The following is a 14,691-nucleotide window of genomic DNA, read 5'->3' on the forward strand; positions in this document are numbered from 1 at the left end:
ATAAATAATTTATTATTATATAGAGATTGAATACCTTTTGACATATTTACTGAAAAAAATAGTTGCCATCTATCAAAAAAAATGTATTATCCTAGCAGACCACTCGGTCTCACCAATCAGAAGGCTAAGAATGTCATCAGATAGTATCTGAGACCTACAGTAAAAAACTTGCTTTGCTGTGACCCACCTACTGAATGTATCTCCCAATGTATTTGAAAGTGTCTTGATTTATGACTTTTCTTTGTTCTGTTACTATAAAAATGTAAGGCAACTGTTACCACACATGGAATTTGGGGTAACCTGAATCTGTGTTCCCGGGCCATGGTCACTCATATTTGGCTCCAGAATAAACTATCAAGATCTTATCCCCTTTGAGGTAAAAATTATGCATTTGTACTCACAGCCCCATCCTGTCATTAGGACCAAGGCAGCTTGAATGTGATCATACAATTAACAGCCTCAGTCTCCTATCCAGTACCTGTGTAAGTCTTATCACATAGACTAAGTGATGTATGCCCCATAGCACAGGTCATATAAGAACAAGGCTTCCTCTTGGTATGCTTATTCATACATGCTTCTTCTTCTACCTAAGAAACCTTTAAGAGCAGAGGCCTCCTTTACATGGAGTAGCCTGAGATACTATCTCAGGCCTCTTTTACTGCCAGCTTTATTGGAAAAGGAGGGCAGAGACAAGAGGATTGCTGGGGATTGCTGGCTTCCAGCCTAGCCACAGAAACACAAACCCTAGGTTCAAGGAGAGCTCCTGCCTCAAAGGAACAAAGCAGAAATTGAGAGAAGGAGGAGGGCAGAGACAAGAGGATTGCTGGGGCTTGTTGGCTTCCAGCCTAGCCACAGAAACACAAACCCCAGGTTCAAGGAGAGCTCCTGCCTCAAAGGAACAAAGCAGAAATTGAGAGAAGAGGATTCCACAGACACGCAGGCACACATATACACACATGTACATACACTCACAGTCACATGCGCACACAAATGAATAAACAAATAAGTAAATAAATAAAATCTTAAGAAAGATACCAGAAAAAGAAAGTGGACTTAACATCCTCTCCTGTACTTACTTTACCCACAAAGGTTAACAAGGATTGATCTAACCTTTCTACTCCATCCTGTGGAAAGGGCTTTGAGTAATCTACTGTTGTGTTTCTTACCTCCACAGCTGGGAAGAGAACAGCTTTGTGTATGACCTGGTCAACATCTGTGTTCCTGGAAACCCAGTAGACATCTGGATAGGCCTTCATGATCACAGGCAGATGAGGAAGCCACAGCCACTGGGTCCCATGAAGAAGCTCCAACCAAGATTTCACTTTTGTCATGTTGCACCTAGCACATGGAGAGAAATCAGACACCAACATGGCACAGTTAACACAAAACAAATGCCGTGGGAGGGGCATGAGAGGAACATACAGTATGACTAAATCTGTGGTTTTGACTTGGATTCTCCAAAAAGTACACACCAAAATATGGTTAGATGTGCAACAGACTTTTTTTTCAGCAATCGCTGAACCTAGAACTTCATACATGGTAGGCAAGCACTCTACCCCTAAGCTAAATCCTTGGCTCTTTATTTTTTATTTTGAAGTAAAATCTCATTCAGTTGTCTAGGCTGGCCTTGAACTCATTCTCTATCCTGGGAAGATCTTGACCTTGCCTCCAAGTGTATGCCATCACACTTGGCTGCAAGAGAGACTCTTGCAAGGTAACATGTAAAACAAAGAAGAGATGAGAACATAAGGAGTCAGGGAAGGTGTTTAGACCATGGGGAGGGTATGAAGCCTGTGAAAGGTAAGACACAGGAAGAGCCTCTGGTCACAGCATAGTTCTGAGAAAGCCTTGGCTCGGATGATGGGGAATCTCCAACGAAAGAACACCTGTTTTAGAGATCCTTTTTTGGGCATGACTGGGCCAGAACCAGCTCCCATGCCATGCTGAATCACAACTGGAACTTAGCTGGGGGGAGTATGGTGTCTCTGGAGTGCAGTAGTGGGGTCTAATGGGCAGGAACACACCCTCAGCACAAACTCAGTGTTGGCTTCTGAAGGTGGCCTGGGCAGTGCACATCCACTGCTGCTATGGGTAAGAGGCATGTAGACGACCAGGAGCCAGCCAGAGGAAGAATATTCCAGTTAGAGGAACAGCTTGGACCAAGGTCCTGAGGTAGGAAAGTTAAAGAAAGTTTAACTTTTAAGAAAGTTAAAGACCAGTGTAAGGGGGCTGGTGAGATGGCTCAGCAGGTAAAGGCGCCTACTACAAAGACTGACGACCTGAATTCAATTCCCAAGACCCATGTGGTGGGAGGAAATACCTGACTCCCGCAAGTTATCCTCTGACTTCCACATGTGTGCCATGGTACATGCATACCCACATGCACACAAAATAAATAATGTAATGATTTTTTTTTAAGAAGCCCCATTGTCTGGATGCAGAGAGGAGCTGGAGGGGGTAGAATGATTTGTGGAGAACAAGGCTGAAAAGGGTGGGTTGGGCCAAATCTCATGCCTGATATTTCACAGCAGAACTCTGACTTAAAGATTTTGTCCCCAAGCTTTCCCCTGGAAATCAGTGCCGAGTCTCTGTTTTGCTCTTGCTTAGCCTCAGAGCACTGGCTCTGAGAGTTACAGCCCCTGTTTGTGTTCTGTCACTTGCTGGCTGGTAGGAGACCCTGGGCATTTTACAAACAGCTCTCACCCTCAGTTTACTGCCTATAAAATGGGGATAATACTAATAGTGCCTTGTAAGAAATAACTGAGTTAATGTATGTCAAACATTTAGCATGTGCTTAGAGTTTGTGATGGTTAGTGTCAATTGTCAGGTTGGCAGACTCTAGAATCACCTGGGAGAATGCCCCTCTGCACCTGTCTATGGGAGATCATCTTGACTGTGTTGAGGTCAGACGACCTGCCCACTGTGGGTGGCACCATTCCCTGACTGGGAACAGAGAAGGGGAGCTGAGCAGACATCCACCACTCTCTACTTCCTGGTTGGGAATGTGATGTGACCAGCTGCTTCAAGCTCATGCTGCTTTGACTTTACCACCATGGCACACTGTTCCTTTGAACTGTGGGGCAGAATAAACTCGTCCTTTAGTAACTTTTGTCAGGGAGTTTTATCACAGCAACGGAGGAGAGACTCAAACAGGGCACTGTAGGAGCTCACTAAGATGGTGGCAGTTGCCATTAAAGTGGCCTCAGTAACAACATGGCCTTACTCAACAAAAATACTTCTAAAACTCAATATAGCTTGTGTGGGAAGAATCTCCCCAGAAAGGCTGGGTGGAGTTCAGAGCTGGAGCATTTGCCTAGCATGTGTGAGGCCCTAGCTTCAGTCCTCAGTGCCTCAAACAAGCAAACCAAAAAATGTAGACAGAAGTTGTAATAGAGACTTGAGATACAGCTCAGTGAGAGCACTATGAAGCCCAGGGTTCCATCCCCAGAACCGTAGAAATAATAAATGATGGGACTGGAGAGATGGCTCAGCAGTTAAGAGCACTGGCTGCTCTTGCAGAGGACCCGGGTTCAGTTTCCAACACCCATATGGCAGCTAACAACCATTCTTAACTCCAGTTCCAGGGGATCCAACACCCTCTTCTGACCTCTGCAGGTGTTGTATGACATGGGTGCACTTACATACATACAGGCAATACATTCATATATATAAAATAAAAATAACAAATAAAATATTTTAAAATAATAATAAATGAATGAATAAACTTGGAATAAAAATGAAAAAATACTGTTTATAATAGCATTAAAATGAGATCAGGCTTCACGCCTGTCCCTTTACCTCTGTGCTCAGTGACCCCCTATAAAGGGAGGAACAGTGAAGAGTTATGTGTCTTTTGCCCTCACTGCAGTAATCACTGTGTGCCAGCAAGGTGTATAACTCACACTCTCGCTAGTTTTTACTGTATTTTAGAAAATTGCCCAGAAACTTTGAGGGTTTTTAAAAAATATTTTATTTATTATTTTTATTTTATGTGTATGAGTGTATTGCCTGCATGTATGTGAGTGCACCGTGTCATGCAGTGCTGCAGAGGTCAGAAGAGGGCTTCGGATTCCCCTGGAACTGGATTTTAGGACTTCGTAGCCACCATGTGGGTGCTGGGAATTGAACCTGGGTCCTCTGCAAGAGCAGTCAGTGCCCTTAACTGCTGAGCCATCTCTCCAGCCCCAACTTTGAAGTTTTTTAAAATTAAAATCATCTAGCAAAAAATAACATAAATCAATTAAATTAGTTATATCTACATTAAATCAGAATTTAAGGAACTTGTATTACCAGACTTAATAGCACTAACAAACAAGACATGGTGTTTTTTTATTTTTTTTTCCTTTTTCTTTCCAGGGCCAGGCTCTGAGATATCATGCATGCGCTTTGGATCCATTCAACCCTCAAAACTCTCTGAGACATTAGCTCTGCTGTCTTGGTATAGAAACTGAAGTTCAGGAAGATTGAGTAATGTGTCTAGTCACAGAGTGAGGACAGTGGAGAGGGAGGGAGTCTCAGTCTCCAGTCTCTCTCTCTCTCTCTCTCTCTCTCTCTCTCTCTCTCTCGTATTCCATTGTATAAAACGGGCTTCATAGTCACATAGGCTTTAAGAGGCACTTTCCTAAAGACCAGGATACTTGTGAATGGAGAGATGACTCCTGCACATTGCAAGGGTGTTGTTCTTTACACAGTTAATTTGCACATTTCTTTCAACACCAATCAAATTCTCAGCAGGACTTCTCTTGCAATTGGACAGAGTAGTTCCATAACCAGAAAGGAAAAACACAGACACTTAACTAGAAGGAAAAGCAAAGAGTAAGTCCTGCATAATGGTTAGGGTGTTGGGTACTGAAGTCAGATCGACCTGGATTTGAGTCCCAGCCCTAAAGAATCTGGATTGACTCCGTTGAGTCCTGATTTTCTGAGGAGGATGATGCCTGCTGTGCCAAGTGGTGAGGGTCAAATAAGTGCACAGGATGAGGGCTGAGCAAGTCTGTGGGTAGCAGTGGTAGAGCTGTGGTGCAGCATTGAAAGGGAGGGCTTTGGTGCACAGCGTAGCTATGGTGTCTTATAATGCCATTCCTACACTGGAGCTGGCTCCAATGCCTGGTCTTCCTCCTGCACCTCTGCATCTGAATGGATACTGGGAAGGGCAGTTTGAAAGGACCAATGGCTCCCCTTCTGACTACAGTTACTGGGGCAGGAGCCAGCCCGATGATGGCATCCACACAGACACTGAAGGGGATTATGTGCAGATGTGGTACCGGCCCCCCAGCAGTGGTTACTCTAGGACCTGGGCTTTCATAGAGGTGCTGGAGAGGCACCCTGGGGGATGGGGAGGCATTCTGGGAGATGGGTACATCATGGGGGATGGGGACACCATGAGGCTAGGGGAGCACCAAGAGGCAAGGGGAGGTAGCTTGGGGGATAGGAAGGCACCATGGGAATGTAGAGGCTAGGCATTTTTCAGCACTGTGGAGAATGATCAGATTTCCCGGGGGACACTATCCAGGGCTGACTTCTTAAATGTTTAAGGGTTCCTTGTTGACACTTAGGCTCTAATTAGATGAAAAGGCATTAGCGAACAAGAGTGGATAGGGGAGATTCCTTCAAGTTATTTGCTGTATACAACATGGCGTCTGCCCACCCCACCCTACCCCTTTTTTGAGACAGGGTCTCACTATGCCACCCTGGCTGATATGGAACTCACTATGTAGACCAGGCTGGCCTCTAACTCACAGAACTCTGTCTGCCTCTGCCTCCGAAGCTGGGATTAAAAGCAAGTGCCGCTGCACCAGGCCTTGCCCCTTTTTTAGAAAAATCTTTGCTCTGAGGATGGTCAGTGTGTAATCGGTCTCCTGGGTCAGCTTACCAGTGCACTAACGTGCAAGCCCCAGCCTAGGCTGTTGCTTCCAAATGTTAGACTGTAGCTTAGTTGTGGGAAGAATGGAGGTGTAGGTAGTGAAGAGGACAGACAGACCTGGGTTCCAGTTCCAGCTCTGTTGCTTTCTAACTACGTGTCCTTGCAGGGAGTTACTGTCTCTGAGATTCTGTTAACTCTCCTATAAAATGTGCTTAATGTTCACCCCTATGCACAAGGCTGCTGAGAGGGTTAAGGGAGACGATGAAGTGGGCAGTGACAACTGCACAGAAGCCAGGTGTCAGCCATCATCTAAACTGCAGTCCAGGGGGACTCCAGCCTTGTTAACTATGGAACCCAGGGTGAAATCGAGGTTCCAAGAAGTTGAGCCACTTCCTCAAGGTCACAGAGCAAGCAAGAAATGAAGCCAGTCTGAAACTTCTTCAGACCCCAGTCCAAGCATTTAATATGATTGCCTCTGCTTCCAGATTAGCAGTGGGAGATGTGGAATAGTGACATATTTTCAGGTCCACCTTGTCGCCCAGAAAACAGAGCTGGCCCAAGTCTTTAAGTGACATCTACTCTGACGAGAGCAGCGACAGCTCAAACCAGCTATGAGAGACTACGACCAGAGAGCAGCCTCCACCAGCATCAGCAAGAAAAGGTTCAGGGGAGGACTTCTATTCCAGTGCAGGGCCGCGGTGACTCTTAACTGCAGTGGGTAGATCTTCACCCAGACTCTCTGCTTCTTCCCTTCACAGCTCTCAGGTCTTGGAACGATAACTCCTGCAGCAGGAAGTTGCCCTTTGTCTGCAAGATTCTGGCTCTAGGTATTCGCTGATCCACAACTCTCCCACCTGAACTCAGCTCCTCTTGCCGCTGTGCCTAGGGACCAAATGTAAACTCACTGGTGGAAGTCTTCCAGGAAGATTTTCAACAAGCATATCCTAATTATTCATCGGTCACTCGGCCAAGGGACAGCAACCTAACTTCAACAGGTTCTGGAGTAGTACATTTATTGACCCAAGAGACAAAAGTCTAGGATCAAGTTGAACCATACTGTCCTGGTCAGGTCTCCAGCCCATGCTTGAAGTTGCCTTGACACAGGGCCCAACTGTGATGTGCATTGCTAGACAGAGTAGAGTGGGAGTTGACCCTCTGCATTGCTCAAGGTAATGAAAATAATGTTAGTCAAAGGGTGCGAGCGTTCGGTAATAGATAAATAGGCTCTGAAGGAACAATTTGGTGGCTATAGTGAGTAATTCCAAATTATATTCCTGAAGTTTACCAAGAGTAGAGCGTACGTGTTCCTGGCAAAAAGAAGGCCAATACGTGAGATAGTATGTTAACTAGCTTGATGGTGGACATTAGTTCACAATGTATATGTATGTAGGATACCACATGAACCTGGTGCGGTGATGCACACCTAAGCTCTAGGGGCTGAGGCTGGAGAACCAAGGTTCAAGACCAGCCTGGGCTACATAGCAAGATTGGGTCTTGGAAACAAATAGGCAAACAAACTATTACTACATATTTAGTGGTGGAACCATTTAGTGGTTCTAGGACCCCCTCCCCAAGTCCCTCATAAAACAGTGTAGTGTCAGCACAGAGCCTACAGTTCTTTTTGCTTCAAATCATCTCTAGATGACATCCAGCACCAGATGCAGCATAAATGCTGTAAAAGAAGTTGCTATTCTTGTTTGGGGAAGGATGGTGAGGAAAATAAGTGCATTTTGGTTTAATATTTGCTTTAATATTTTCAGTCTGCAGTTGATTGAATCTACAGAGGTAGAACCCAGAGATATGGAGGACTAAACACATATACAATACTTACTGAGTTTGCCTCAGTAGAATAATTTTACTAATGTGTGTGTGTGTGTGTGTGTGTGTGTTTATTCTGAACTGCATGGGTTCAAAGAAAGACAGCTAGTTCTCTAAAGAAAGCTGAAAATATGACCACACTCACACACTGCTGGTGAGACTATAAAGAAGTTTGCCACTTCCTTAAAAGGTTAAACAAAGCAGGGGGTTGGAGAAATGGCTCAGTGGTTAAGAGCACTGGCTACTCTTGCAAAGTACCCAGGTTTGGCTCCCAGTACCCACATGGTGGCTAACAACTCCAGTTCAAAGGGATCTGACACCCTCTTCTGACCTCCACGGGCATTATACAACACAGGTGCACTTACATACATACAGGCAATATACTCATGCACATAAAATAAAATTTAAAAAAAATTTTTTTTGGTCTTTTTGAGACAGGGTCTCCCTGTAGCCCTAGCTGGCCTGGATTTGCTATGGAGACCAGACCAGGCTGGCCTTGAACTCACAGAGATCCACCTGCCTCTGCCTCCCGAGTGCTGGGATTAAAGGCGTGCACCACCACGCCTGGCCAAAATAAAAATATTTTTAAAAATTAAACAAAGTGGTCTGGAGAGATAGCCCAGTTGCTAAAGTGGACCTGAGTTTGAGTCCTAGAACCCATGTAAAAAGGTAGGCATGGTGGTATTCACTTGCAGTCTTGGTGCTGAAAAGGCAGAGATAGGCAGATCCTTGGGGCTCCATAGCTGGCCAGCCCAGAGCCAGAGGAAGGGACAGGGATGGTGTGCAAAGCCAGCTTCCAAGTATGACATGGCTATGCTCTTACACACATAGCAACTGTGGTTGCCTGCACAAGATCTGCGCACGATCAGGCCTGTCAAAATTCTGTCGTGGAGAGGAGACTGACTGGACCCTGACCCTTCCTGAGGATGTATATGCAATTAATAGTTGCTGGGGAGGTAGACGTTTTCTTCAGTGGTGTAGCCACTTATAAAGTGCCCACATTCCTGTGAACAAGCCCTATCCATGCTCCTATAAACAACCCTGGTGAAACTCATTGAGTCACTAAAAATATTTTTTTAAGACATGGAAGTACAAAGGGGCTAGTTAGGAGGAGGAAGGGGCTCAGTGAGAGTAGAAAGGAAACTAGATTTATGATGGGATGTGCATATGATTGAAATGCTGTATGAAAATGTCATAATGAACCCTTATTATGTGCAATTATTATGTGCTAATAAAACACATTTAAGAAAATCAGGTGTTGTGGCACACACCTTTAATCCCAGCACTTGGGAGACAGAAATGGGTGGATCTCTGTGAATTCAAGCCAGCCTGGTTTACATAGTGAGTTCCAAACCAACCAGAGCTGCATAGTAAGAGAGATCGTCTCAATAAACAAAAAACAAACAAACAAACAAACAAACAAAACATTTAAGGGCCAGCGAGATGGCTCAGCAGGTAAAAGGCATGTGCTGCCAAGCCTGACCATCTGAGTTCAATCTCTGGGACCTACATGGTGAAAGGAACTGACTCCTGTGAGTTGTCCTCTGACCTCCACAGGTGTGCTGTGACTTGTACACACACAAACACTAATAAATGTAATAATTTTTAAACATTAAAAAGACCCACACACCTAATGATTTACTTCCCCCAACTAGGTCCCACCTTTTTAAGTTTCTGAACCCCCCCCCCAAATAGCACCACTAGCTGGGAACCAAGCCAACATACAACACATGAACCTGTGGGAAACATTCCATATTGAAACCATAACATAACCCATTCAAAGGAGCTAGAGCGAGGTGGAGAAGAAAGCCCCCGCTACACACACACTGAGGACACCTTGAGTACCCTGCTTTCCACTGGGGAGAGAAGGTGGAATACACAGATCAGTCTAACTCCAAAGCCTTAAGTAGGACTGGCCTGTCCTAATAACTGGATGTCACCAGGAAGGTGCACAACTGTCCTGAGACATCATCATAGGACAGAAATATGAGTTGGGTATAGGGGAAAGTGGTAACTCTTGGGGCTGGGGCGATGGCTCAGCAACTAACAGCACTGGCTGCTCTTCCAGAGGACCTGGGTTCAGTTCCCAGCACCCACATGATAGCTAACCTCATAACTTCGGTTCCAGGGAATCCGATGCCCTCTTCTGGCCTCTTTAGGCACTGCATGCACACTTACATATATGCAGGCAAAAACACTCTTATACATAAAATAAAAATAAATAATAAATAAATAAATAAATAAATAAATGGAAGTGATACCTCCTTTGAACAGCCTCTGTTCACAACCTGGGAATGGAGGCAGCACCATGCACACTGCTTGGGATCGTGTATATGGTTCTGTTCAGAGGAGTGACGTTTAATTAAAAACAGTGGCTACAGAGTCAGAAAAAAATGGATTCAGCCCTAAACTACTCCCCTGATTGTGGCACCTCAGATAAATCCCTTCCCTCTGAGAACCTGGGTCTGTGCAATGGGTAGAAAAGAACCATTTATAAACATCTAAAGCGATGTGGGGTGTGAAGGGCCTAACCTGTCATAGGACCTCGGCGTGTGAGAGCCATTATTGTTATTAATGTAGGGTTTTACTCTCCAGATTTCCTTGTCAGAAGAACAGGTTGCACTTAACAAATAGAAGCAGATTTGAAGAAGCAATTTCCTGTCCCAAAGATTAGCAAATTTTTTCTGTGAAGAGACAAACAGTAGATGTTTTAGACTCATGTAGACACTGCAGCTGTGAAACAGTGGGGGCAGCTACAGTTGCTGCAGATGTGGACCTATGTCTAAAATCTAACCTTCATAGCATTATCATGTGTCACAGAATATTATTCTTAGGCCCTTTCTTCCAACTATGTAAACTTTATTTTTTAAACTATTTTATTTATTATTTTTATTTTATGTGTATGAGTGTATTACCTGCATGTAGGTAAGTGTACCCGTGTTGTGCAATGCCCATGGAGGACAGAAGAGGCTGTCAGGTTCCCCTGGAACTGGAGTTATGGACAGTTGTTAGTTGCCATGTGGGTGCTGGGATTCAATCCTGGGTCTTCTGCAAGAACAGTCAGTGTTCTTAATCGCTGAGCCATCTCTCTAGCCCCTGTAAACTTTATTTTTAACTCTTACATTATGTAAAAGCAAATGGTGGGTCAGATTTGGCCACAATGTGCTGGCCCAATCTACTGGGCAGATGGTGAAGGAAGATGGGAGCAAAGATTGTATGGGAATAATACTCAGGGTCTCAGGGCTCCAAGCACAGCTCAGCCCCTTACTCAGTGTATTTTTGTTATTTTCCTGGTGCTGTGATAAAATACTCTGACAAAAGCAACTTGTTTTGGCTCACAGTCCATCTTGGTGGGGAGGTCACAGCAGCGGGAGCTTGAAGCAGCTGCTCACATTCCATCCACAGTCAGGAAGCAGAGAGAGATATATACTCATGCTCAGCTGGATTACTCCTTTTTATGCAGTCCAAGAACCAAGCCCAGAATATGATACTGCCCTCCTTTAGGATGGATATTCCCATCTCAATTTACCTAATCTAGATAATCCCAGATTAGCTTAGCTCAGAAATTAATCTAATCTAAATAATCCCTCACAGGTGTGCCTGGAGGCTCATCTTCTAGGTGAGTCCAGGTCCTGCCAAGTTGAAGTCACTTCTAACCATCATACAGTGGAAGGAACCTCATGTACCTTTGGCCCCCTCTGAATCAGTTTACTCATGGTGTCCTGTCTCAGGAATGTAGGTAATATGATGGTGATGGATATCATACTATGTGCCATAGATACAATTTATGTGGGTTCTGGGATCTGAACTCAGCCCCTAATGTTTACATGGCAGGCATTTTAATGACTAAGCCATCTCTCCAGCTCACATACTGTCAGCTTTTTATAGTGTTCTATTCCAGAACCCCCAAAGGCACAAAGTTCTCCAGTCATTGTCCTAAGCTTGTAGTCGCCTTGGGTTCCAAGAACAGCAGAGCCTCTTAGACCTATCATGCCCCCTCAAATGAGGACAATTTTCTATGAAGACAAAGCTGTACCCTGGAGTGAGGTTTATCATCTTACAGGCATGCATAGACGATGGATGGATGGATGGATGGATGGATAATGAAAGGATAGATAAGTACTGGGTATATAGGTAGATGGTAGATAGATAGATGCTAGGTAGATGATAGTAGACAGACAGACAGACAGACAGATAGAGAGATGATAGAGATAGATAGAGATGATAGATAAATATCAAATTTCTCTCCTTAGAGAAGATGGACAGATGGACAGACTAATGTTCATGACAATGAATATGCATCTTCCATGCAATCTTTGTAAAGTAAGTGCTGGATCCATGTATGGATGCATCAATGTATTTAGCCATTCTTACATTGATAGTCACTTAGGTTGCATCTAATGTTTCACTGTCACCATAAGCGCAGTGATAAGCATCTTCTACATATGTCTATGCCCTTAGGGAAATATTCCTAGAAATTGCATTGCTAGTTGAAAGCATGAATTTTTAAAATAGGATTACATTTTCACTATAAAAATGATGCATGTGGCTTTGCCCATGGTGGATGTTTTTCACCTTGATTGTGGCAATGTTATGTGTGTGCAGTCACACTCGTTGGCTCCTACATACAAAATGCAGGAAGGTTTTAAGTACAATTACATGTTGTGGTAGTTTAAATGAAAGATATCCCCCATAGGTTCATGAAGCTGAACACTTGGTCCCCAGTTGGTGGCACTGTTTGGGGAGGAGGTGTGGACTTGCAGGAGGAAAAGCATCACTGGGGGTGGGCTTTTGAGGTTTTACAGCTTTACCCCACTTCCTGCTCTCTCTGTTTCTCGTGTGTGGATGAAGATGTGATCACCCAGCGTCCTGTTCCTGCCACCAGGCCAGGCCTCCCTCAACATTGCAGACTCTCCCTCTGGGACTGTAAGTCAAAATAAACTCTTCTTTCTAAAAGTTGCTTTTGGTCATGGTATCTTATCACAACAATAGAAAAGTAGCAATACACATGTCAATAAAGCTGATTTTTTTTCTTTTTCATTTATTTTTTAAAATTATTTATTTAATAACCACATGATTAGAAAAAGCATTTCATTACAGCTTTAACATATTCAATAACAATTTCCAGAGCAGAGGTATACCTCTTTCCAAAAGTGGCTGTAAATTTTTAGGTTCACAGTTGAATTAATAGTTATACAATATTGAACTCAGTATAAACCCTATAAGACATAAAATTGAATGAGGCTTTAACCTTTAAAAAAGATCTCCATTTCATTTTAAAATATGCTATTTCCTACAGGGTCATTTTTAATGCTACCAACACATGGATGTTTCCACATGCATCTCTATCTTTATGTATCTGATTATTACTAGTCACAGATGGTTATACTCGGATCCTTGGCACCTAAGTATGGATATAAAGTCATCAGGTAGGTTTCAATGGTAATGTTTATCACCTCTACTAATTAACATGAAGTAAATTTTTATGCTTCTTCCTCAACTATAACTCTTTTTTATTTGTTGATTTTTTGTGTGTATATCATACAGACCATCCCACATGATCTTATTTATCTATGTACCCACTTCCCAAATGGCACCTTCCCATAGCCTCCACCCCCACCCTCACTGGAGCCCGTATTCTCTGTCATCCCTGTTACTGTCCACTGTGTTGTCAGTGCCCCCAACCATTCCCCAGTGCTTCTCCAGCCACTGAATCTAGTCAGCCTGTCTAGAGTTCCTTGTTTTAGGAAGATCAGCTGTTCCTCATCTAGCAGCAATCAATTGTCAATATTCCTTTAGATAAGATTGGGGTCTGCTGTTCATTTTCCCAGTTCTATGCTGGGTTACTGTCTGGGTGTCTCTTGGGCCAACCTGGCCAACAATTCAAAGGAAGATATCTCCTGAAAGGCATTGTTTCTTGTTATGTAGCCTTTAGCTATACACATGGACTATTAAAAAATTATATTGACCCCTTTAATCTTTGGTTATATTTTCCTTTTGGGTGTTTAAGACCATACAGTTGGCCCAGATAAACCAATTTCTTTTTACTCTTAAGGCTGTTTGAGGAGCTGTTCCTCAGGGATCACATGGGCTTGGGAGGAGCCTCTGGCTCCTTTCTTTTACCAGTTCCGTCTATGTGAAGATAAGTCAAAGGTCCTGCTCAACCATGGCTGGCTTCACTTGGAAGCATGGAGGAAATGATTCCTCTGTGTTGACCCTCCTCTTTGTAGACTGGACACTGGTTCAGGTCCATCTGGTGGGGTATCCATGGCCTCCTTAATCAAGAAAACGGGTGACTCATGGCAGTTACAGGGCATTTTGAGAGATGCTCATAGTTCCCTGGAACTTAGTTGACCTAGGAGGGCAAGGAGCCAAAATTGTCCTTTATGTCCCTCTGACCAAATTAGTATAGGCCTCAAAGTATGGCTGTTAAACATCCAAGAAGGTTAGTTCCACCAGTCTGTTAATTACCATGTGCCATGTAGATAAAGCTTGGGCAAAAGACCAATCGTTCTCAGATAAACCTTGCCTAGACATGTATTATATTCCTTGATCTAGTCGTATACATAATATGGTTCCCTCTGGTTTTTTTAAAACTAGCTAGGCATTATTTATCTCTCACATTGTCTAACCTTCTATCATAGTTTCCCCATTTAAGGTTCCCCCATTTTCCCCCTTTCTCCCTTAATAATACCCTTCTCCTACATTCCCACCTCTTTTGAACTCCTTCTTTCCCTTTATCCCCATGGTTCCTTGTATAACCTTCCCTCCTCCCTCCCTTTAAAATAACCTCATTTTTATCCATATCTCCCTTATCAATGCCTGTTTTCTACTGTTCTTCTCTTTCAGATTCTTTTTTTCCTTTACCTCCCTGGTTCCTTTTCATTATCCTGGTTCCTGTAATTATGTCTGGACACATACTCACTTACCAGGATTTGGTGCCAGAATCCACATTATGAGGGAGAATATATGTCGTTTGTATTTTTGTTGTTGTTTTGATTCTGATCCTG

General features: G+C 43.6%; 1 protein-coding gene across 1 annotated transcript in view; it reads left to right on the top strand.

Moving 5' to 3' along the window:
• Clec19a (C-type lectin domain containing 19A) overlaps positions 1-6,701 on the top strand; it is a 20,039-nt gene extending 13,338 nt beyond the window's left edge. Inside the window, exons 3-5 of the mRNA XM_008826935.1 lie at positions 1,175-1,267; positions 5,147-5,277; positions 6,622-6,701. Coding sequence (XP_008825157.1) covers positions 1,175-1,267; positions 5,147-5,277; positions 6,622-6,701 — 304 coding nt within the window. The remainder of the gene's footprint in view (positions 1-1,174; positions 1,268-5,146; positions 5,278-6,621) is intronic.
• Positions 6,702-14,691: the final 7,990 nt, after the last annotated feature.

Source organism: Nannospalax galili, unplaced genomic scaffold (assembly GCF_000622305.1).
Source record: "Nannospalax galili isolate Female #2095 unplaced genomic scaffold, S.galili_v1.0 scaffold172, whole genome shotgun sequence".
Lineage (NCBI taxonomy): Eukaryota > Metazoa > Chordata > Mammalia > Rodentia > Spalacidae > Nannospalax > Nannospalax galili.